At 41.0% G+C, this 25,348-nt stretch overlaps 1 protein-coding gene across 3 annotated transcripts in view; it reads right to left on the reverse strand.

Moving 5' to 3' along the window:
• rgs19 (regulator of G protein signaling 19) overlaps window positions 1-15,545 on the reverse strand; it is a 107,748-nt gene extending 92,203 nt beyond the window's left edge. For 2 of the 3 annotated variants that reach the window (XM_039007774.1, XM_039007773.1), the window contains exon 1: window positions 15,395-15,545. In XM_039007774.1, the coding sequence (XP_038863702.1) occupies window positions 15,395-15,451 (57 nt within the window). In that variant the 5' untranslated portion in view covers window positions 15,452-15,545. The remainder of the gene's footprint in view (window positions 1-15,394) is intronic. The other variant, XM_039007775.1, reaches the window with a different exon arrangement.
• Window positions 15,546-25,348: the final 9,803 nt, after the last annotated feature.

The raw sequence follows: 25,348 nt of genomic DNA on the forward strand, positions 1-25,348 counted from the left end.
ACCTCACAACAACCAAACCTCACAACAACCAAATCCCACAACAACCAAACCCCACAACAACCAAACCTCACAACAACCAAACCTCACAACAACCAAACCAAAACAACCAAACCTCACAACAACCAAACCTCACAACAACCAAACCTCACAACAACCAAACCTCCACAACAACCAAACCTCCACAACAACCAAACCTCACAACAACCAAACCTCACAACAACCAAACCTCCACAACAACCAAACCTCCACAACAACCAAACCCCACAACAACCAAAGCCCACAACAACCAAATCTCCACAACAACCAAACCCCACAACAACCAAACCCCACAACAACCAAACCTCACAACAACTAAACCCCACAACAGCCAAACCTCCAAAACAGCCAAACCTCACAACAACCAAACCTCCACAACAACCAAACCTCCACAACAACCAAACCTCCACAACAACCAAAGCCCACAACAACCAAATCTCCACAACAACCAAACCTCCAAAACAACCAAACCCCACAACAACCAAACCTCACAACAACCAAACCTCACAACAACCAAACCTCACAGCAACCAAATCTCCACAACAACCAAACCTCCAAAACAGCCAAACCTCACAACAACCAAATCTCCACAACAACCAAATCTCCACAACAACCAAACCTCCACAACAACCAAATCTCCACAACAACCAAACCTCCACAACAACCAAATCCCACAACAACCAAACCTCCACAACAACCAAACCTCACAACAACCAAACCCCACAACAACCAAACCTCACAACAACCAAACCTCCACAACAACCAAACCCCACAACAACCAAACCTCACAACAACCAAACCTCCACAACAACCAAACCTCACAACAACCAAATCTCCACAACAACCAAACCTCCACAACAACCAAATCTCCACAACAACCAAACCTCCACAACAACCAAACCTCACAACAACCAAACCCCACAACAATCCAAACCTCCACAACAACCAAACCTCACAACAACCAAACCCCACAACAACCAAACCTCCACAACAACCAACCCCCACAACAACCAAACCCCCAAAACAACCAAACCTCCACAACAACCAAACCCCACAACAACCAAACCTCCACAACAACCAAACCCCCACCACACTTAGCTGAACAGATCAATCACGACAAGACACCCAGTAACCACACCAACACATCACTGGAGTCACCAGGCAAGCACCTCAATGAATTAGAACAACAACAGCAAACAGACCAGCAGGAAAATAAGAGCCCTATCAAACCAACTATAGAACAAACACCCAGAACCAAGAATACACACAGAACCTGTTGGTGTGTGTGTGCGTGTGCGTGTGTGTGTGTGTGTGTGTGCGCGTGTGCGTGTGTGTGTGTGTGTGTGTGTGTACTTGTTTTCCTACATTATCAGGGCCCCTAGACTCCTAACATTAACTATACATTCATGTACATACTACCTCAATTGGGCCGACCAACCAGTGCTCCAGCACATTGGCTAACCGGGCTATCTGCATTGTGTCCCGCCACCCGCCACCCCCTCTTTTACGCTACTGCTACTCTCTGTTCATCATATATGCATAGTCACTTTAACCATATCTACATGTACATACTACCTCAATCAGCCTGACTAACCGGTGTCTGTATAGAGCCTCACTACTTTTATAGCCTCACTACTTTTATAGCCTCTCTACTGTATGTAGCCTCGCTACTGTTTTTCACTGTCTTTTTACTGTTGTTTTTATTTCTTTACTTACCTATTGTTCACCTAATACCTTTTTTGCACTATTGGTTAGAGCCTGTACGTAAGCATTTCACTGTAAGGTCTACACCTGTTGTATTCGGCGTACGTGACAAATAAACTTGTATATCCTGATCCTAAGGTAGGTTAACACAAACTTTTTGTAAAAGTCAGAACAATTTTCATGTCCTGAATTTGTTCAAATGCTATTTAAACCTCTTGAAGCTAGGGGGCAGAATTTTTATGTTTGGAAAAATAACGTTCCCAATGTAAGCTGCCTATTTCTCAGGCCCAGATGCTAGAATATGCATATAATGACAGATTAGGATAGAAAACACTCTAAAGTTTCCAAAACTGTCAAAATAATGTCTGTGAGTATAACAGAAATGATTTTGCAGGAGAAAACCTGAGGAAATCCAACCCGGGAGTGCCTCTTATTTTGAATCCCTGTTCCATTGCCTGCCTTTCCTCCATTTAAAGGGATATCAACCAGATGCCTTTTCCAATAGCTTCCACGGGGTGTGAACAGTCTTTAGACATAGTTTCAAGCTTTTATTCTGAAAAATGAGAGAGATTTATCAAAACGCGTCAGTGGAGAGCCAGATGTCCTTCGATTAGTTCATTCGCGCGAAAGTTGTAGCTCAACATTTTCTTTATCTCTTTTATTGAATAGTTAACCATCCGGTTGAAATATTATCGATTATTTATGTTAAAAACAACCTGAGGATTGATTATAAAAAACGTTTGACATGTTTCTACGGACTTTACGGATACAATTTGGAATTTTCGTCTGCCCTTCATGACTGTTCGAGCCTGTGGATTTCTGAACATAACGCGCCAAACAAATGGAGGTTTTTGGATATAAAAATAATCTTTATCGAACAAAAGGAACATTTATTGTGTAACTGGGCGTCTCGTGAGTGCAAACATCCGAAGATCATCAAAAGGTAAGCGATTCATTTTATTGCTTTTCTGACTTTCGTGACCAATCTACATTGCTGCTAGCTGTTCGTAATGTTTTGTCTAGTGATCGATAAACTCACAAACGCTTGGATTGCTTTCGCTGTAAAGCATATTTTCAAAATCTGACACGACAGGTGGATTAACAACAAGCTAAGCTGTGTTTTGGTATATTGCACTTGTGATTTCATGAAATTAAATATTTTTAGTAATATTTGTTTTATTTGGCGCTCTGCAATTCAGCGGATGTTTACGAAAATGATCCCGTTAAAGGGATCTGTGCGCCAAGAGGTTGATTAAAGCTTAAGGGTTAGGTTTAGGGATTTGGAGTTAAGGTTAAGGGTTCGGGAAAAACATTTTTACTCCCCAAAAAGTCCTGAAATACCAGAAAATAAAGCTGCATGTTTGAGTACTGTATGTATGTTACAGCTCAAACGTTTCTCTAAGCCACCTCTTCCCCTTTAAGAAACCAAAGAACCGCAGAAGGAGGGCAGAGAGAGGGAGTGAAAGGGGGAACCAAAAAAGAGGAAATTAGAGGCAGACAAATAAAGAAAGACAGAACAGTGGAATAGAGTGGTAGACATATAAAGACAGACAGAACAGAGGAATAGAGTGGTAGACAGATAAAGACAGAACAGAGGAATAGTGGTAGACATATAAAGACAGACAGAACAGAGGAATAGAGTGGTAGACAGATAAAGACAGACAGAACAGAGGAATAGAGTGGTAGACAGATAAAGACAGAACAGAGGAATAGTGGTAGACATATAAAGACAGACAGAACAGAGGAATAGAGTGGTAGACATATAAAGACAGAACAGAGGAATAGAGTGGTAGACATATAAAGACAGAACAGAGGAATAGAGTGGTAGACATATAAAGACAGACAGAACAGAGGAATAGAGTGGTAGACAGATAAAGACAGACAGAACAGAGGAATAGAGTGGTAGACAGATAAAGACAGAACAGAGGAATAGAGTGGTAGACAGATAAAGACAGAACAGAGGAATAGAGTGGTAGACAGATAAAGACAGAACAGAGGAATAGAGTGGTAGACATATAAAGACAGACAGAACAGAGGAATAGAGTGGTAGACATATAAAGACAGACAGAACAGAGGAATAGAGTGGTAGACAGATAAAGACAGAACAGAGGAATAGAGTGGTAGACAGATAAAGACAGAACAGAGGAATAGAGTGTAAAGGATCAGACTATCCATGGACAACAGTATCAAGACTTCAAGCTGAAGGAGCTAGAGGTACTCTGAAGTAACAGAGTCATTGTATTGTTACTCCTTGGAAACATTGAACAAGAAAACATTGGAAACAAGAAAAGCCCTGTGTGTCCAACTCTGAGGTCCAGGTGCGATGATCAGATCCAGCATCTGCATGGCTTTTCATCCAGAGAACACAATACAATGTGATCACAGTGGGAATTTAACATACGACTGGTGTTGCTAGTGCGACACTCTTACCAACTGAGACGGACAGGCACCATATCTACCCTACAGTCAGACTGAGACAGACAGGCAGAATATCTACCCTACAGTCAGACTGAGACAGACAGGCACCATACCTACCCTACAGTCTGACTGAGACAGACAGGCACCATATCTACCCTACAGTCAGACTGAGACAGACAGGCAGCATATCTACCCTACAGTCAGATTGAGACAGACAGGCACCATATCTACCCTACAGTCAGACTGAGACAGACAGGCACCATATCTACCCTACAGTCAGACTGAGACAGACAGGCACCATATCTACTCTACAGTCTGACTGAGACAAACAGCCACCATATCTACCCTACAGTCAGACTGAGACAGACAGGCCCCATATCTACCCTACAGTCAGACTGAGACAGACAGGCACCATATCTACACTACAGTCTGACTGAGACAGACAGCCACCATATCTACCCTACAGTCAGACTGAGACAGACAGGCACCATATCTACACTACAGTAAGACTGAGACAGACAGGCCCCATATCTACCCTACAGTCAGACTGAGACAGACAGCCACCATATCTACCCTACAGTCAGACTGAGACAGACTGGCACCATACCTACCCTACAGTCTGACTGAGACAGACAGGCACCATATCTACACTACAGTCTGACTGAGACAGACAGCCACCATATCTACCCTACAGTCAGACTGAGACAGACTGGCACCATACCTACCCTACAGTCTGACTGAGACAGAGGCTGAGGATGTGGCCTGACGACAGGAGAACAGAGCAAGATATCTTTCTGCAGAGTGACATGAATGAGTCATATCCTTCCTCTGGAGGCTGATGCCCTGCTTCTCTCTGGGATTACACTGATGCCCCGTTTCTCTCTGGGGTTACACTGATGCCCCGTTTCTCTCCGGGGATACACTGATGCCATGCTTCTCTCTGGGGTTACACTGATGCCATGCTTCTCTCCGGGGATACACTGATGCCCTGCTTCTCTCTGGGGTTACACTGATGCCCTGTTTCTCTCTGGGGATACACTGATGCCCTGGTTCTCTCTGGGGTTACACTGATGCCCTGTTTCTCTCTGGGGATACACTGATGCCCTGCTTCTCTCTGGGATTACACTGATGCCCCGTTTCTCTCTGGGGATACACTGATGCCCTGTTTCTCTCTGGGGTTACACCGATGCCCTGTTTCTCTCTGGGGTTACACTGATGCCCCGTTTCTCTCTGGGGTTACACTGATGCCCTGCTTCTCTCTGGGGTTACACTGATGCCCCGTTTCTCTCTGGGGTTACACTGATGCCCTATTTCTCTCTGGGGATACACTGATGCCCTGCTTCTCTCTGGGATTACACTGATGCCCCGTTTCTCTCTGGGGATACACTGATGCCCTGTTTCTCTCTGGGGTTACACTGATGCCCTGCTTCTCTCCGGGGATACACCGATGCCCCCGTTTCTCTCCGGGGTTACACTGATGCCCCGTTTCTCTCCGGGATACACCGATGACCCGTTTCTCTCTGGGGTTACACTGATGCCCCGTTTCTCTCTGGGGTTACACTGATGCCCTGCTTCTCTCTGGGGTTACACTGATGCCCCGTTTCTCTAAGTAGGACTAACTAAAGGGAGAAGTTAGCGTAACGTTGAATACTAAGTAGGACTAACTAAAGGGAGAAGTTAGCGTAACGTTGAATACTAAGTAGGACTAACTAAAGGGAGAAGTTAGCGTAACGTTGAATACTAAGTAGGACTAACTAAAGGGAGAAGTTAGCGTAACGTTGAATACTAAGTAGGACTAACTAAAGGGAGAAGTTAGCGTAACGTTGAATACTAAGTAGGACTAACTAAAGGGAGAAGTTAGCGTAACGTTGAATACTAAGTAGGACTAACTAAAGGGAGAATTCAGACCCGAGTTAAGCGCGCGTTTTATTTATTTATTTCTCCTTTATTTAACCAGGTAGGCTAGTCGAGAACAAGTTCTCGTTTGCAACTGCGACCTGGCCAAGAATAAAGCAAAGCAGTTCGACACATACAACAACAAAGACTTACACATGTATAACGTGTAAATGGAACTTAATTCAATGTTTATGAACTTCTCTCTCGCCGTGTATTCTGACCTTGAATTTAAGCACGAGAATAGCACGCTATTCACCCGCTTTTTGCTTAGGAGATCAAAGAAATGAAGGTGTGGCCGGAGGTGTGTCTACAGTTACACCATATTCCGACCTTTACTTAATTCCCTCATAATTCCCACCACTTTTACGAGCGAAGAAACCGTGAATATGGTCGAGCAAACCTGCCGGTTCCAAGTGGAAAAAACATACACTTTCCTTTATCCGATATAATCTCCATGCACTGGATTTATAAATTGATTAAAGCGAGGCAAATGAGGAATCACTTTGTAGAAGGGGATTGTAAATACACGTAGCAATTATATTAGAGTATTTTTCCTTATGATCCCTGGAAACCAGTCATATGGAAACAGACTGAAAATCATATCAACATGACATGTATTGCAGCCCCTTTTCCACAGTGAAATAGGACACTAATAGCTGTGCCATTATTCAGAATTCTAATTGTGTGCCCTCGTAATTTGCATAGAGGACATTTGGAGACCCGGGATTTTCTATTATATTTTACAATTGTTAAATGTTAGCCGCTATAAGAACCACCGTCAGTAATACACACATACTGTACATTTATAACTGTCACTTTAGTGTTAGTTTACTCACATTTATAACTGTCACTTTAGTGTTAGTTTACTCACATTTATAACTGTCACTGTAGTGGTAGTTTCCTCACATTTATAACTGTCACTTTAGTGTTAGTTTCCTCACATTTATAACTGTCACTTTAGTGTTAGTTTCCGTACATTTATAACTGTCACTTTAGTGTTAGTTTCCTCACATTTATAACTGTCACTTTAGTGTTTCCTCACATTTATAACTGTCACTTTAGTGTTAGTTTCCTTACATTTATAACTGTCACTTTAGTGTTAGTTTACTCACATTTATAACTGTCACTTTAGTGTTAGTTTCCTCACATTTATAACTGTCACTTTAGTGTTAGTTTCCTTACATTTATAACTGTCACTTTAGTGTTAGTTTCCTCACATTTATAACTGTCACTTTACTGTTAGTTTCCTTACATTTATAACTGTCACTTTAGTGTTAGTTTCCTCACATTTATAACTGTCACTTTAGTGTTAGTTTCCTCACATTTATAACTGTCACTTTAGTGTTTCCTTACATTTATAACTGTCACTTTAGTGTTAGTTTCCTTACATTTATAACTGTCACTTTAGTGTTAGTTTCCTCACATTTATAACTGTCACTTTAGTGTTAGTTTCCTTACATTTATAACTGTCACTTTAGTGTTAGTTTCCTTACATTGATAACTGTCACTTTAGTGTTAGTTTCCTTACATTTATAACTGTCACTTTAGTGTTAGTTTCCTCACATTTATAACTGTCACTTTAGTGTTAGTTTCCTCACATTTATAACTGTCACTTTAGTGTTAGTTTCCTCACATTTATAACTGTCACTTTAGTGTTAGTTTCCTTACATTTATAACTGTCACTTTAGTGTTAGTTTCCTTACATTTATAACTGTCACTTTAGTGTTAGTTTCCTTACATTTATAACTGTCACTTTAGTGTTAGTTTCCTTACATTTATAACTGTCACTTTAGTGTTAGTTTCCTTACATTTATAACTGTCACTTTAGTGTTAGTTTCCTTACATTTATAACTGTCACTTTAGTGTTAATTTCCTCACATTTATAACTGTCACTTTAGTGTTAGTTTCCTTACATTTATAACTGTCACTTTAGTGTTTCCTTACATTTATAACTGTCACTTTAGTGTTAGTTTCCTTACATTTATAACTGTCACTTTAGTGTTAGTTTCCTTACATTTATAACTGTCACTTTAGTGTTAGTTTCCTTACATTTATAACTGTCACTTTAGTGTTAGTTTCCTTACATTTATAACTGTCACTTTAGTGTTAGTTTCCTCACATTTATAACTGTCACTTTAGTGTTAGTTTCCTCACATTTATAACTGTCACTTTAGTGTTAGTTTCCTCACATTTATTACTGTCACTTTAGTTTCCTTACATTTATAACTGTCACTTTAGTGTTAGTTTCCTTACATTTATAACTGTCACTTTAGTGTTAGTTTCCTCACATTTATAACTGTCACTTTAGTGTTAGTTTCCTCACATTTATAACTGTCACTTTAGTTTCCTCACATTTATAACTGTCACTTTAGTGTTAGTTTCCTCACATTTATAACTGTCACTTTAGTTTCCTCACATTTATAACTGTCACTTTAGTGTTAGTTTCCTCACATTTATAACTGTCACTTTAGTGTTAGTTTCCTTACATTTATAACTGTCACTTTAGTGTTAGTTTCCTCACATTTATAACTGTTACTTTAGTGTTAGTTTCCTCACATTTATAACTGTCACGTTAGTGTTAGTTTCCTTACATTTATAACTGTCACTTTAGTGTTAGTTTCCTCACATTTATAACTGTCACTTTAGTTTCCTAACATTTATAACTGTCACTTTAGTGTTAGTTTCCTCACATTTATAACTGTCACTTTAGTGTTAGTTTCCTTACATTTATAACTGTCACTTTAGTGTTTCCTCACATTTATAACTGTCACTTTAGTGTTAGTTTCCTCACATTTATAACTGTCACTTTAGTGTTAGTTTCCTCACATTTATAACTGTCACTTTAGTGTTAGTTTCCCCACATTTATAACTGTCACTTTAGTTTTAGTTTCCTTACATTTATAACTGTCACTTTAGTGTTAGTTTTCTCACATTTATAACTGTCACTTTAGTGTTAGTTTCCTCACATTTATAACTGTCACTTTAGTGTTAGTTTCCTTACATTTATAACTATCACTTTAGTGTTAGTTTCCTCACATTTATAATTGTCACTTTAGTTTCCTCACATTTATAACTGTCACTTTAGTGTTAGTTTCCTTACATTTATAACTGTCACTTTAGTGTTAGTTTCCTCACATTTATAACTGTCACTTTAGTGTTTCCTTACATTTATAACTGTCACTTTAGTGTTAGTTTCCTCACATTTATAACTGTCACGTTAGTGTTAGTTTCCTTACATTTATAACTGTCACTTTAGTGTTTCCTTACATTTATAACTGTCACTTTAGTGTTTCCTTACATTTATAACTGTCGCTTTAGTGTTAGTTTCCTCACATTTATAACTGTCACTTTAGTTTCCTAACATTTATAACTGTCACTTTAGTGTTAGTTTCCTCACATTTATAACTGTCACTTTAGTGTTAGTTTCCTTACATTTATAACTGTCACTTTAGTGTTAGTTTCCTCACATTTATAACTGTCACTTTAGTGTTAGTTTCCTCACATTTATAACTGTCACTTTAGTGTTAGTTTCCTCACATTTATAATTGTCACTTTAGTTTCCTCACATTTCTAACTGTCACTTTAGTGTTAGTTTCCTTACATTTATAATTGTCACTTTAGTTTCCTCACATTTATAACTGTCACTTTAGTGTTAGTTTCCTCACATTTATAACTGTCACTTTAGTGTTAGTTTCCTCACTTTTCTAACTGTCACTTTAGTGTTAGTTTCCTCACATTTATAACTGTCACTTTAGTGTTAGTTTCCTCACATTTATAACTGTCACTTTAGTTTCCTAACATTTATAACTGTCACTTTAGTGTTAGTTTCCTCACATTTATAACTGTCACTTTAGTGTTAGTTTCCTTACATTTATAACTGTCACTTTAGTGTTAGTTTCCTTACATTTATAACTGTCACTTTAGTGTTAGTTTCCTCACATTTATAACTGTCACTTTAGTGTTAGTTTCCTCACATTTATAACTGTCACTTTAGTGTTAGTTTCCTCACATTTATAACTGTCACTTTAGTGTTAGTTTCCTCACATTTATAACTGTCACTTTAGTGTTAGTTTCCTTACATTTATAACTGTCACTTTAGTGTTAGTTTCCTCACATTTATAACTGTCACTTTAGTGTTAGTTTCCTCACATTTATAACTGTCACTTTAGTGTTAGTTTCCTCACATTTATAACTGTCACTTTAGTGTTAGTTTCCTCACATTTATAACTGTCACTTTAGTGTTAGTTTCCTTACATTTATAACTGTCACTTTAGTGTTAGTTTCCTCACATTTATAACTGTCACTTTAGTGTTTCCTTACATTTATAACTGTCACTTTAGTGTTAGTTTCCTTACATTTATAACTGTCACTTTAGTTTCCTAACATTTATAACTGTCACTTTAGTGTTAATTTCCTCACATTTTTAACTGTCACTTTAGTGTTTCCTCACATTTATAACTTTCACTTTAGTGTTAGTTTCCTTACATTTATAACTGTCACGTTAGTGTTAGTTTCCTCACATTTATAACTTTCACTTTAGTGTTAGTTTCCTCACATTTATAACTGTCACTTTAGTGTTAGTTTCCTCACATTTATAACTGTCACTTTAGTGTTAGTTTCCTCACATTTATAACTGTCACTTTAGTGTTAGTTTCCTTACATTTATAACTGTCACTTTAGTGTTAGTTTTCTCACATTTATAACTGTCACTTTAGTGTTAGTTTCCTCACATTTATAACTGTCACTTTAGTGTTAGTTTCCTTACATTTATAACTGTCACTTTAGTGTTAGTTTCCTCACATTTATAATTGTCACTTTAGTTTCCTCACATTTATAACTGTCACTTTAGTGTTAGTTTCCTTACATTTATAACTGTCACTTTAGTGTTAGTTTCCTCACATTTATAACTGTCACTTTAGTGTTTCCTTACATTTATAACTGTCACTTTAGTGTTAGTTTCCTCACATTTATAACTGTCACGTTAGTGTTAGTTTCCTTACATTTATAACTGTCACTTTAGTGTTTCCTTACATTTATAACTGTCACTTTAGTGTTTCCTTACATTTATAACTGTCGCTTTAGTGTTAGTTTCCTCACATTTATAACTGTCACTTTAGTTTCCTAACATTTATAACTGTCACTTTAGTGTTAGTTTCCTCACATTTATAACTGTCACTTTAGTGTTAGTTTCCTTACATTTATAACTGTCACTTTAGTGTTAGTTTCCTCACATTTATAACTGTCACTTTAGTGTTAGTTTCCTCACATTTATAACTGTCACTTTAGTGTTAGTTTCCTCACATTTATAATTGTCACTTTAGTTTCCTCACATTTCTAACTGTCACTTTAGTGTTAGTTTCCTTACATTTATAATTGTCACTTTAGTTTCCTCACATTTATAACTGTCACTTTAGTGTTAGTTTCCTCACATTTATAACTGTCACTTTAGTGTTAGTTTCCTCACTTTTCTAACTGTCACTTTAGTGTTAGTTTCCTCACATTTATAACTGTCACTTTAGTGTTAGTTTCCTCACATTTATAACTGTCACTTTAGTTTCCTAACATTTATAACTGTCACTTTAGTGTTAGTTTCCTCACATTTATAACTGTCACTTTAGTGTTAGTTTCCTTACATTTATAACTGTCACTTTAGTGTTAGTTTCCTTACATTTATAACTGTCACTTTAGTGTTAGTTTCCTCACATTTATAACTGTCACTTTAGTGTTAGTTTCCTCACATTTATAACTGTCACTTTAGTGTTAGTTTCCTCACATTTATAACTGTCACTTTAGTGTTAGTTTCCTCACATTTATAACTGTCACTTTAGTGTTAGTTTCCTTACATTTATAACTGTCACTTTAGTGTTAGTTTCCTCACATTTATAACTGTCACTTTAGTGTTAGTTTCCTCACATTTATAACTGTCACTTTAGTGTTAGTTTCCTCACATTTATAACTGTCACTTTAGTGTTAGTTTCCTCACATTTATAACTGTCACTTTAGTGTTAGTTTCCTTACATTTATAACTGTCACTTTAGTGTTAGTTTCCTCACATTTATAACTGTCACTTTAGTGTTTCCTTACATTTATAACTGTCACTTTAGTGTTAGTTTCCTTACATTTATAACTGTCACTTTAGTTTCCTAACATTTATAACTGTCACTTTAGTGTTAATTTCCTCACATTTTTAACTGTCACTTTAGTGTTTCCTCACATTTATAACTTTCACTTTAGTGTTAGTTTCCTTACATTTATAACTGTCACGTTAGTGTTAGTTTCCTCACATTTATAACTTTCACTTTAGTGTTAGTTTCCTCACATTTATAACTGTCACTTTAGTGTTAGTTTCCTCACATTTATAACTGTCACTTTAGTGTTAGTTTCCTCACATTTATAACTGTCACTTTAGTGTTAGTTTCCTTACATTTATAACTGTCACTTTAGTGTTAGTTTCCTCACATTTATAACTGTCACTTTAGTGTTAGTTTCCTTACATTTATAACTGTCACTTTACTGTTAGTTTCCTTACATTTATGACTGTCACTTTAGTGTTAGTTTCCTTACATTTATAACTGTCACTTTAGTGTTAGTTTCCTCACATTTATAACTGTCACTTTAGTGTTAGTTTCCTCACATTTATAATTGTCACTTTAGTTTCCTCACATTTCTAACTGTCACTTTAGTGTTAGTTTCCTCACATTTCTAACTGTCACTTTAGTGTTAGTTTCCTTACATTTATAACTGTCACTTTAGTGTTAGTTTCCTTCAGTTTGTAACCCACATCTTGTATCACTCCATTCCATTCTGTTGACCTTTCCTCTGTCACGTCAGTGTAGTCGTTCTTTCCTCTGTCACGTCAGTGTAGTCGTTCTTTCCTCTGTCACGTCAGTGTAGTCGTTCTTTCCTCTGTCACGTCTGTGTAGTCGTTCTTTCCTCTGTCACGTCAGTGTAGTCGTTCTTTCCTCTGTCACGTCAGTGTAGTCGTTCTTTCCTCTGTCACGTCAGTGTAGTCGTTCTTTCCTCTGTCACGTCAGTGTAGTCGTTCTTTCCTCTGTCACGTCAGTGTAGTCGTTCTTTCCTCTGTCACGTCAGTGTAGTCGTTCTTTCCTCTGTCACGTCAGTGTAGTCGTTTCTTGAGGGTTGCTAGAATTAGTAGATTATATTAGGCTAATGTTGTGCAATACTTTAGGACATGTAGCCTATTTTAATCTTCATGGAACTCTGATCACACTTTTCAGTTTAAACCTGGAGCACGGTTCACGATGACTGTCATCACAGTTCCATGATTAGTGAGGATTATCAGGGTAGATTTATAGGACTACTGTTCATTGTACACTTGTTTCCACCTTCCAATATTTCATAGATTGAACAATTGAATATGGCAACTTTCAGGATGAATCAAACGACAGTATTTTTGATTCATCAATATATTTAGTGCGTACAGGCGCTCTAAACCTGTTTTTTTTTATGATTCACACATACTTTGCTAACCCTATAATTTGCCTAAATAATCTACAAAATCAGAGTATTTTTAAATCTACTATTTGGTGCTGAAACGGAGAACAATATGCGTAGCTATCTTTCATTCATTGAACCCTATATTCTGAACCCGTTCTCTCCATGTATTCTAGTGAGTCTGTTGATAAAATTCTAATTAAAGGTACACTGTATTTAAAGGGATGGCTTAAGATAGAATGTACTGAAAACCCTATTGAACGCAAACTCACTTGAATGTCTCCTCACTTTAATGTCTGTTTGGGATCGTCAGTTTCCCATGTTTATATGTTTCAACAGTGTGAATAGTCTACTACCTGTCTTCTGCACCTCGCTCTCCACGTTGCTCATGTCTCTAACCTACAAGTCATCTCCATGACACGTCAGAATAACAGAAAAAAAAAAATAACGTTTTACTCTTGACTTCCGTTGTGGCAAACTAAATATGTTTTTCATTGCAATATTTGGTTTGGTCTCAGCTGTGTTCCCAACCTGAAGTTTTGCAAGCTTTGCCTCCTACCCCCCCCATCCCCATATTCAGAATCGAGTGTCAAAGAGTTTGGCTCGCGCGAACACGGTTTGTTTTTTAAAAAGCGCTCCGTTTCACGCGCCTATTTTGGTGACGCGCGAAATTCATTCACTCGAACGTGTCGCGCGTGAATCGGGAACGCGCTTTTTACTACACGACGAGATTCACTAAAAACGATCAATATGAGGGTTAATTAAAGATGATGATGTCTACTGTTAACTGTAACACATATATATGATATCTAGGCCTAATCAATAGGATCTCTGACAAAACATACTTCCAGAAGGGCATAATTAAAAATATATATTTATCTTTTTGCACTTCCTAGATGATCCGACTAGAGAAAATAGCCAACATGTAGGCTGTTGCCTTGCCACCCTCCCACTATAGGTAGGCTACACGTCAAACACTAAAACGAGTATTCGTTCAAAACGCACATAATTCGTTAACCGTAACCCATAATTGCAAAGATCTGTAGCCTATAAAATAACGTGTCTGGCTAGGCTGAGAAAGAGCATCACGATATGGTATGAGAGAAATCACCAAACCCTCTCATAGCCTTCTATTGCATGAAGGATAACTGACAGATGTCATGCAACGAGCAACAACAAAAAAAGAGACATCTGACAAAACCGTTTTCAATATAGCCTGCCGGTCGCATTCGTTCTTCCTGCTCCTGTAGTGATTGCGCATAGTACACATCTAACTTGGCTGATCAACATGATCTGCTTTCAATATTACAGTTAGCAGGCTAACAGTGAACATGTTTACGCTAGTCATAATGATGACAAATACATCATATCATTAGTACGGAGAGAGAGAGAGAGACAGCTAGAAATCCTAGCCGACCAAACTGGAACAGATTGACATCTCCATATTGTTGCCTACTAATAAGGAACCAGAGCAGAGCAGAAATTCCACTAATAGAAATTAAGCGGTGAAAAAAAAAGCGACAAAATTAAGCGGCAGAAGCACTAGTTCCCTACCTAACCTCTCTTCCTCAGTCAGTTTGGAATGAGAAGCACAGTGGTTATTGTATCGAAAGACATATCGTTACTCTTGTTTCCATGAAAGCGGTATTCTCAGCATAATGACATTGGAGCGTTGTCAAAAACATGATCCAAATACTAAAATGTTGTTTTACAGGTTTTGGGGAAAACATTCGAGGGGCTGTTTCTTCAAGACAACCCGTTCTCTTCAGCAGTAGACTAGGAATCACGGACCTTTTTCAAAACGGGATAAGCCGGAAAAACCCACCATTGACTGGCAAACTAAAACCCTTTTACAAAGACATGACTATTATTTAATAATACTTACAATTTTTGCATTAAAATCGTCAGGAGGACGGTATCCGTTTCGTTTTCGGAGGCACATCCGTTTCTTTTTATGTTTATTTATATGTAAGAATACTGTATCTATTCGCTGTTCCCGTGTTCCAGCGCGAGCTAGGATCTACACCCTTACCGAGGCGGACGGAGTTACACTGCGCATGCGTGGAGCCGGACGGTTCTCTCTACACAGGCAGACAGCGCAGGCTGTTTACCAAGGAAAGTGACTTCCTCACTATAGCTGGCATTTCTTATAAAACTAACTAAAACTATTTTATCTGCCGTAATAACTCATAATTAATTAGATCATACAGTAAGTTAATGACTTAGGCCAACTAACATATTGTTTTAAGTACATACTCATCAACATAATCGTCCTCGTTTTCCTCTCCATATTCATCATCATCAAGTCAATAAACTAAAATTGCAACAACAACATTTTAATGACATCATAATAACAATAATAAATCATCATCCTCATCATTATAGTCATTATTTTTTCTTTACATAAGGTAAACCCAAGAAAGCCCCATATAGCCTAGACTACAACAGTGATGTATTTAATGACCTGCTATGATCTGATGATTTATTCCCAATAAGCCCAATCAACCACATTGATAAAAAAATAAAAAAATAAAAAGACACTACTTAATTTGTAAAAAAAACTGTCGTTTCACACTCACACACTTTTGACAACAAGTTACCTTCACATAGTTAATAAAAGTCACCTCCTCTTCCACATGGACTATCGTGGTAGGCTAGTTCTAACGATTCTCTGCTGATAAACGTTAAATTACTTAAGGAACATACCGTGTATGCTGTGCCGTGCTCGTCAACGGTTACATTATGGACCATATCTGCCATGTGTTTCTGCCGTGGTTCTGTCCAGCAAGCGGCGCCAGGCACCAACAATAGCCCAATGAAGACACGGACCCCCTGGCGCCTCAAAGCGTCTCTAGGGCCTATCTTTTTATGCCTAGAATCTATATGGTCTCGTTTGTTGCAGAACAATTGCATAGCAATAACATTTAAATAGAACAACCAGTAATTATTTTTAAAATAATATCTTGACCATTTTCAGACTTTGTAGTCTAAACACTAGGTCTATGGACAAATTGATTATTAATTTATGTATTATCATTGAACTGAATGATGTTCAATGGTTGCAGGATATTCGAATAGTAGTCATATCATATTCAAAACGAACATAGGTCTCTTTTTTTTCTTCTTCTGTTACGTTTGTTATATCGCGAGATCTGCCGTTTGCCACATGGTGGCAGTAAAACTCTCTGAGATGGGAAGCGTCGGCTAACCATGTTCTTCCTCATTCTTGACGCAACCCAATACCACTCCTTACATGGGCATCCTTTTGATAAATCCATACAGAACTCAAAGTGACACCCTCATTCCAGAATCTTTATGTCATTGTCCTGTCTTGTAAGCTGTGGGCCTATTTTGTGCTGTTGAAATGGATTGGAACGTGTTGAGATAACACACGTTGCAATTTATCTGACTTAAACGAATCTAAAATTCTGTTGAATGGTGTGTGGGGGGGGGGGGGGAGGGAATTAAATATGTATCTCTTTGCTTCCTTATCAATCTATATTGTGTTGTGTCACAAATACACTATTTTAACAGTTGATACGTTCTGACTGAGTGCTGACAAAGCCATGCGTGCAAATGCAAACACAACACACTGACATTCACACCCACACGCACACACACACACACACACGCACATGCACACGCACACGCACACACTTGTCGTTTATTTCAAGCTACTGGAAACGTAAGACACCTGGGTCTGCTTCCAGAGACGTTCAATCTAGCCGTCATGCACAACAACACTTCCGATTGAGCTGTATTCTGTCCCCATCACACACAACCACCGACATTCACACACACACACACACATACGTCATGCGATCCAATCAGAGCCCTCCATCACCTCGTGTCCTCCACTCCAACGGTCGTCCTCCCGGAGATCAATGTCATTGACATCCGTGTTGATTTTCTGCTTCCCCAGCATTTGAGATAACGTCTGTAACCATCAGAGATAACCAAACAGAGAAACACACACACGCACACACACACACACACCCCCACACACACACAAACACACACACACACCCACACACTCAAATACACACCGGCCAATGTGTCACTGTGTCAGATACAGTTGAAATTGGAAGTTTACGTACACCTTAGCCAAGTACATATAAACTCAGTTTTTCACAATTCCTGACATTTAATCTGAGTAAATATTCACTGTTTTAGGTCAGTTAGGATCACCACTTTATTTTAAGAATGTGACATGTCTGTCACGATCGTCTTCTTGTGAGAAAGTGGACCAAGGCGCAGCGTTTGCAAAATACATCTTCTTTTATTTTAGAAGAGAGAAAAAACAAGAAACTAACAACTATACACAAACTAACAAAATAACAAACTGACGACCGTGAAGCTATACAGACAAATAGTGCTGACACAAACACTACACATAGACAATTACCCACCAAAACCTAGTGCCTATGGCTGCCTTAAATATGGCTCCCAATCAGAGACAATTAATGACATCTGTCTCTGATTGAGAACCATTCAGGCAACCATAGACACAGCTAGACTTCTATACTAAACATAAACCCAACTACTCTAATAAACCCCCTAAACCTTACAACCACCCTAGACACTACAAAAAACACATACATTCACCATGTCACACGCTGACCTAACTAAAATAATAATAAAAACAAAGAAAACTAAGGCCAGGGTGTGACATAACCCCCCCCTTAAGGTGCGAACTCCGGGCGCACCAGCATAAAGTCTAGGGGAGGGTCTGGGTGGGCGTCTGTCCACGGTGGCGGCTCTGGTACTGGTCGTGGTCCCCACCCCACCATAGTCACTACCCGCTTTCGTAACCTCCTCCAATTGACCACCCTCCAACTTAACCCCACTGGATTAAGGGGCAGCACCGGACTAAGTGGCAGCACCGGACTAAGGGGCAGTACCGGGATAAGGGGCAGCACCGGACTAAGGGGCAGCACCGGACTAAGGGGCAGCACCGGACTAAGGGGCAGCACCGGACTAAGGGGCAGCACCGGACTGAATGGCGGATCCTGGCTGGCTGGCTCTGGCGGATCCTGGCTGGCTGGCGGATCCTGGCTGGACGGCTCTGGCGGATCCTGGCTGGACGGCTCTGGCGGATCCTGGCTGGACGGCTCATGGCTGGCTGACGGATCTGGCTGCTCATGGCTGGCTGACGGATCTGGCTGCTCATGGCTGGCTGACGGATCTGGCTGCTCATGGCTGGCTGACGGATCTGGCTGCTCATGGCTGGCTGACGGATCTGGCTGCTCATGGCTGGCTGACGGATCTGGCTGCTCATGGCTGGCTGACGGATCTGGCTGCTCATGGCTGGCTGACGGATCTGGACGCTCATGGCTGGCTGACGGCTCTGGACGCTCATGGCTGGCTGACGGCTCTGGACGCTCATGGCTGGCTGACGGCTCTGGGCGCTCATGGCTGGCTGACGGCTCTGGGCGCTCATGGCTGGCTGACGGCTCTGGGCGCTCATGGCTGGCTGACGGCTCTGGACGCTCATGGCTGGCTGACGGCTCTGGACGCTCATGGCTGGCTGACGGCTCTGGCAGATCCTGTCTGGTTGGCGGCTCTGGCAGATCCTGTCTGGTTGGCGGCTCTGGCAGATCCTGTCTGGTTGGCGGCTCTGGCAGATCCTGTCTGGTTGGCGGCTCTGGCAGATCCTGTCTGGTTGGCGGCTCTGGCAGATCCTGTCTGGTTGGCGGCTCTGGCAGATCCTGACTGACGAATGGCTCTAGCGGCTCCTGACTGACTAACGGCTCTGACGGCTCGGGACAGACGGGCGGCTCTAATGGCTCGGGACAGACGGATGGCTCAGACGGCACTGGGCAGACGGATGGCTCAGATGGCGCTGGGGAGACGGATGGCTCAGATGGCGCTGGGCAGACGGATGGCTCAGATGGCACTGGGCAGACGGATGGCTCTGGCCGGATGAGGCGCACTGTAGGCCTGGTGCGTGGTGCCGGAACTGGAGGCACCGGGCTAAGGACACGCACCTTCAGGCTAGTGCGGGGAGAAGGAACAGGGCATACTGGACCCTGGGAGCGCACATTAGGCCTAGTGCGTGGTGCCGGAACTGGTGGTACCGGACTGGGGACACGCATCTCAGGGCTAGTGCGGGGAGCAGCAACAGGACGCACAGGACTCTGGGGACACACAGGAGGCTTGGTGCGTGGTGTAGGCACTGGTGGTAAAGGGCTGGAGACACGCACCATAGGGCTAGTGCGTGGAGGAGGCACTGGTGGTACTGGGTTGGGGCGGGGAGGTGGCGCCGGAAATACCGGACCGTGCAGGCGTACTGGCTCCCTTGAGCACTGAGCCTGCCCAACCTTACCTGGTTGTATGCTCCCCGTCGCCCGACCAGTGCGGGGAGGTGGAATAACCCGCACCGGGCTATGTAGGCGAACCGGGGACACCATGCGTAAGGCTGGTGCCATGTAAGCCGGCCCGAGGAGACGCACTGGTGACCAGATGCGTTGGGCCGGTTTCATGACATCCGGCTCAACGCTCAATCTAGCCCGGCCGATACTGGAGCTGGAATGTACCGAACCGGGCTATGCACGCGTACAGGAGACACCATGCGCTCTACTGCGTAACACGGTGTCTGCCCGTACTCTCGCTCTCCACGGTAAGTACAGGGAGTAGGCGCAGGTCTCCTACCTGACTTCGCCACACTCCCTTTAAGGCCCCCCCCAAGAAATTTTTGGGTTGTACTCACGGGCTTCCAGCCTTGCTTCCGTGCTGCCTCCTCATATCGCCTCCTCTCGGCTTTAGCTGCCTCCAGCTCTTCACGACGGAGGCGATATTCTCCCGGTTGTGCCCAAGGTCCCTTACCATCCAGTATCTCCTCCCATGTCCATGAATCCTGTGTAGGTGGGTCCTGTTGCCGCTTGACACGCCGCTTGGTCCTAGGTTGGTGGGTAATTCTGTCACGATCGTCTTCTTGTGAGAAAGTGGACCAAGGCGCAGCGTTTGCAAAATACATCTTCTTTTATTTTAGAAGAGAGAAAAAACAAGAAACTAACAACTATACACAAACTAACAAAATAACAAACTGACGACCGTGAAGCTATACAGACAAATAGTGCTGACACAAACACTACACATAGACAATTACCCACCAAAACCTAGTGCCTATGGCTGCCTTAAATATGGCTCCCAATCAGAGACAATTAATGACATCTGTCTCTGATTGAGAACCATTCAGGCAACCATAGACACAGCTAGACTTCTATACTAAACATAAACCCAACTACTCTAATAAACCCCCTAAACCTTACAACCACCCTAGACACTACAAAAAACACATACATTCACCATGTCACACCCTGACCTAACTAAAATAATAATAAAAACAAAGAAAACTAAGGCCAGGGTGTGACAATGTCAGAATAATAGTAGAGAGAATTATTTATTTCAGCTTTTATTTCTTTCATCACATTCCCAGTGGGTCAGAAGTTTACATACACTCAATTAGTATTTAGTAGCATTGCCTTTAAATTGTTTAACTTGGGTCAAATGTTTCGGGTAGCCTTCCACAAGCTTCCCACAATTAGTTGGGTGAATTTTGTCCCATTCCTCCTGACAGAGCTGGTGTAACTGAGACAGGCTTGTAGGCTTCCTTGCTTCCACACACTTTTTCAGTTCTGCCCACAAATTTTCTACAGGATTGAGGTCAGGGCTTTGTGATGGCCACTCCAATACCTTGACTTTGTTGTCCTTAAGTCATTTTACCACAACTTTGGAAGTATGCTTGGGGTCATTGTCCATTTGGAAGACCCATTTGCGACCAAGCTTTAACTTCCTGACTGATGTCTTGAAGATGTTGCTTCAATAAATCCACATAATTTTATTTTCTCATGATGCCATCTATTTTGTGAAGTGCACCAGCCCCTCCTGCAGCAAAGCACCCCCACAACATGATCCTGCCACCCCCGTGCTTCACGGTTGGGACGGTGTTCTTCGGCTTGCAAGCATTCCCCTTTTTCCTCCAAACATAACTATGGTCATTATGGCCAAACAGTTCTATTTCTGTTTCATCAGACCAGAGGACATTTCTCCAAAAAGTATGATCGTTGTCCCCATGTGCAGTTGCAAACCGTAGTCTGGCTTTTTTATGGTGGTTTTGGAGCAGTGGCTTCTTCCTTGCTGAGAGGCCTTTCAGGTTTTGTCGATATAGGACTCATTTTACTGTGGATATAGATACTTTTGTACCTGTTTCCTCCAGCATCTTCACAAGGTCCTTTGCTGTTGTTCTGGGATTGATTTACACTTTTCACACCAAAGTACATTAATCTCTAGGAGACAGAACGCGTCTCCTTCCTGAGCGGTATGACGGCTGCGCGGTCCCATGGTGTTTATACTTGCATACTATTGTTTGTACAGATGAACGTGGTACCTTCAGGCGTTTGGAAATTGCTTTGGAAATTGCTCCCAAGGCTGAACCAGACTTCTGGAGGCCTACAATTTTTTCTGAGGTCTTGGCTGATTTTATTATTTTTTCCCATGATGTCATGCAAAGAGGCACTGAGTTTGAAGGTAGACCTTGAAATACACCCACAGGTACATCTCCAATTGACTCAAATTATGTCAATTAGCCTATCAGAAGCTTCTAAAGCCATGACATCATTTTATGGAATTTTTCAAGCTGTTTAAAGGCACAGTCAACTTACTGTATGTTAACTTCTGACCGACTGGAATTGTGATACAGTGAATTATAAGTGAAATAATCTGTCTGTAAACAATTGTTGGAAAAATCACGCGTGTCATGCACAAAGTAGATGTCCTAACCCGACTTGCAAAAACTATAATTTGTTAACAAGAAATGTGTGGAATGGTTGAAAAATTAGTTTTAATGACTCCAACCTAAGAGTATGTAAACTTCCGACTTCAACTGTAGGTGTCAGACATACACTGAGGATACCAAACATTAAGAACACCTTCCTAATATTGAGTTGCATCCCCCCACACACACTTTTTTCAGAACAGTCTCAGTTCGTCAGGGCATGGACTCTACAAGGTGTGGAAAGTGTTCCACAGGGAAGCTGGCCCATGTTGACTCCAATGCATCCCACAGTTGTGTCAAGTTGGCTGGATGTCCAATGACCATTCTTGATACACACAGGAAATTGTTGAGCGTGAAAAAACCCAGCAGCTTTGCAGTTCTGACACAAACTAGTGCACCTGGCACCTACTACCATATCCCTTGCTTGTAAATGTTGAGTCTTGACAGTGTTTGGAACATGTTTTGTTACAATACAATATCCATTGCTGATTTATACGCATTTATGTGCCAGGTCCACTTGAATGTTAGATGTTTGAGATGCTAACCTGGAAAATGTGGCGTTGTGAGGCCTTGGTCGGTAGATGCAATTTGTCAAGTTTCGTGCAGATCAGTCATTTGGTGCTAGCGGAGTAGGGTTTTAAGTTGTACATTAATTACTTTCTAAACTCAGCAAAACAAAAGAAACGTCCTCTCACTGTTTAATTTTCAGAAAACTTAACAATAAATAAATGTATATATATATATATATATATAAGTAAATATCTGTATGAACATAACAAGATTCAACAACTGAGACATAAATTGAACAAGTTCCACAGACATGTGACTAACAGAAATTGAATAATGTGTCCCTGAACAAAGAGGGGGTCAAAATCAAAAGTAACAGTCAGTATCTGGTAGTGGCCACCAGCTGCATTAAGAACTGTAGTGTATCTCCTCCTCATGGACTGCACCATATTTGCCAGTTCTTGCTGTGAGATGTTACCCCAGTCTTCCACCAAGGCACTTGCAAGTTCCCGGACATTTCTGGGGGGGAATGGCCCTAGCCCTTACCGTCCGATCCAACAGGTCCCAGATGTGCTCAATGGGATTGAGATTCGGGCTCTTCGCTGGCCATGGCAGAACACTGACATCCCTGTCTTGCAGGAAATCACGCACAGAAAGAGTAGTATGGCTGGTGGCATTGTCATGCTGGAGGGTCATGTCAGGATGAGCCTGCAGGAAGGGTACCACATGAGGGAGGAGGATGTCTTCCCTGTAACGCATAGCGTTGAGATTGCCTGCAATGACAACAAGCTCAGTCCGATGATGCTGTGACACACCGCCTCAGACCATGACGGACCCTCCACCTCCAAATTGATGCTGCTCCAGAGTACAGGCCTCGGTGTAACGCTCATTCCTTCGACAATAAACACGAATCCGACCATCACCCCTGGTGAGACAAAACCGTGACTCATCAGTGAAGAGCACTTTTTGCCAGTCCTGTCTGGTCCAGCGAGGGTGAGTTTGTACCCATAGGCGACTTTGTTGTCGGTGATGTCTGGTGAGGATCTGTCTTACAACAGGCCTACAAGCTCTCAGTCCAGCCTCTCTCAGCCTATTGCAGACAGTCTAAGCACTGATAGAGGGATTGTGTGCTCCTGGTGTAACTTGGGCAGTTGTTGTTGCCGTTCTGTACCTGTCCCACAGGTGTGATGTTCGGATGTATCGATCCTGTGCAGGTGTTGTTACACGTGGTCTGCCACTGTGAGGACGATCAGCTGTCCATCTTGTCTCCCTGTAGCGCTGTCTTAGGCGTCTCACAGTACGGATATTGCAGTCCTCATGCCTCCTTGCAGCATGCCTAAGGCACATTCACGCAGATGAGCAGGGACCCTGGGCATCTTTCTTTTGGTGTTTTTCAGAGTCAGTAGAAAGGCCTCTTTAGTGTCCTAAGTTTTCATAACTGTGACCTTAATTGCCTACCTCTGTAAGCTGTTAGTGTTTTAAACTTCTTCTGGCTGCAAGCCCGAGGCCGCCCACAATATGACAACAGCCACTTCAAGTGCAGGGCGCAAAATTCAAAATATATTTTTTTGAAATATTTAACTTTCACACATTAACAAGTCCAATACAGCAAATGAAAGGTACACATCTTGTGAATCCAGCCAACATGTCCGATTTTTAAAATGTTTTACAGCGAAAACACCACGTATATTTATGTTAGCTCACCACCAAATACAAAAAAGGACAGACATTTTTCACAGCACAGGTAGCATGCACAAAGCCAACCTAACTAACCAAGAACCAACCAAACTAACCAACAAACAACTTCATCAGATGACAGTCTTATAACATGTTATTCAATAAATCTATGTTTTGTTCGAAAAATGTGCATATTTCAGGTATAAATCATAGTTTACATTGCAGCTACAATCAGAAATTGCACCGAAAGCAGACAGAATAATTACAGACACCAACGTCAAATACCTAAATACTCATCATAAAACATTTCTGAAAAATACATAGTGTACAGCAAACGAAAGACAGGCATCTTGTGATTCCAGACAATATTTCCGATTTCTTAAGTGTTTTACAGCGAAAACACAATATAGCGTTATATTAGCTTACCACAATAGCCAGAAACACAAGCCATTCCCCAGCAGTAAAAGTTAGCGATCGTAACAAACCAGCAAAAGATATATAATTTTTGACTAACCTTGATATGCTTCATCAGATGACAGTCCTATAACATCAGGTTATACATACACTTATGTTTTGTTCGAAAATGTGCATATTTAGAGCTGAAATCAGTGGTTATACATTGTGCTAACGTAGCATCTTTTTCCCACAACGTCCGGATATTTTTCTGACACTTTTTTCTGACACACATATTCTGACCAAATAGCTATTCATAAACATAACTAAAAAATACATGTTGTATAGGAAATGATAGATACACTAGTTCTTAATGCAATCGCAGTGTTAGAATTCTAAAAATAACTTCATTACGACATAAGGCTTACGTTATGGCGAGCGAGTGCCCAAAACCTGGGCGCAAAACTAATAGTACACAGTTCGACA

The sequence above is a fragment of the Salvelinus namaycush genome, chromosome 14, assembly GCF_016432855.1.
Source record: "Salvelinus namaycush isolate Seneca chromosome 14, SaNama_1.0, whole genome shotgun sequence".
In the NCBI taxonomy this organism is placed as follows: Eukaryota; Metazoa; Chordata; class Actinopteri; order Salmoniformes; family Salmonidae; genus Salvelinus; species Salvelinus namaycush.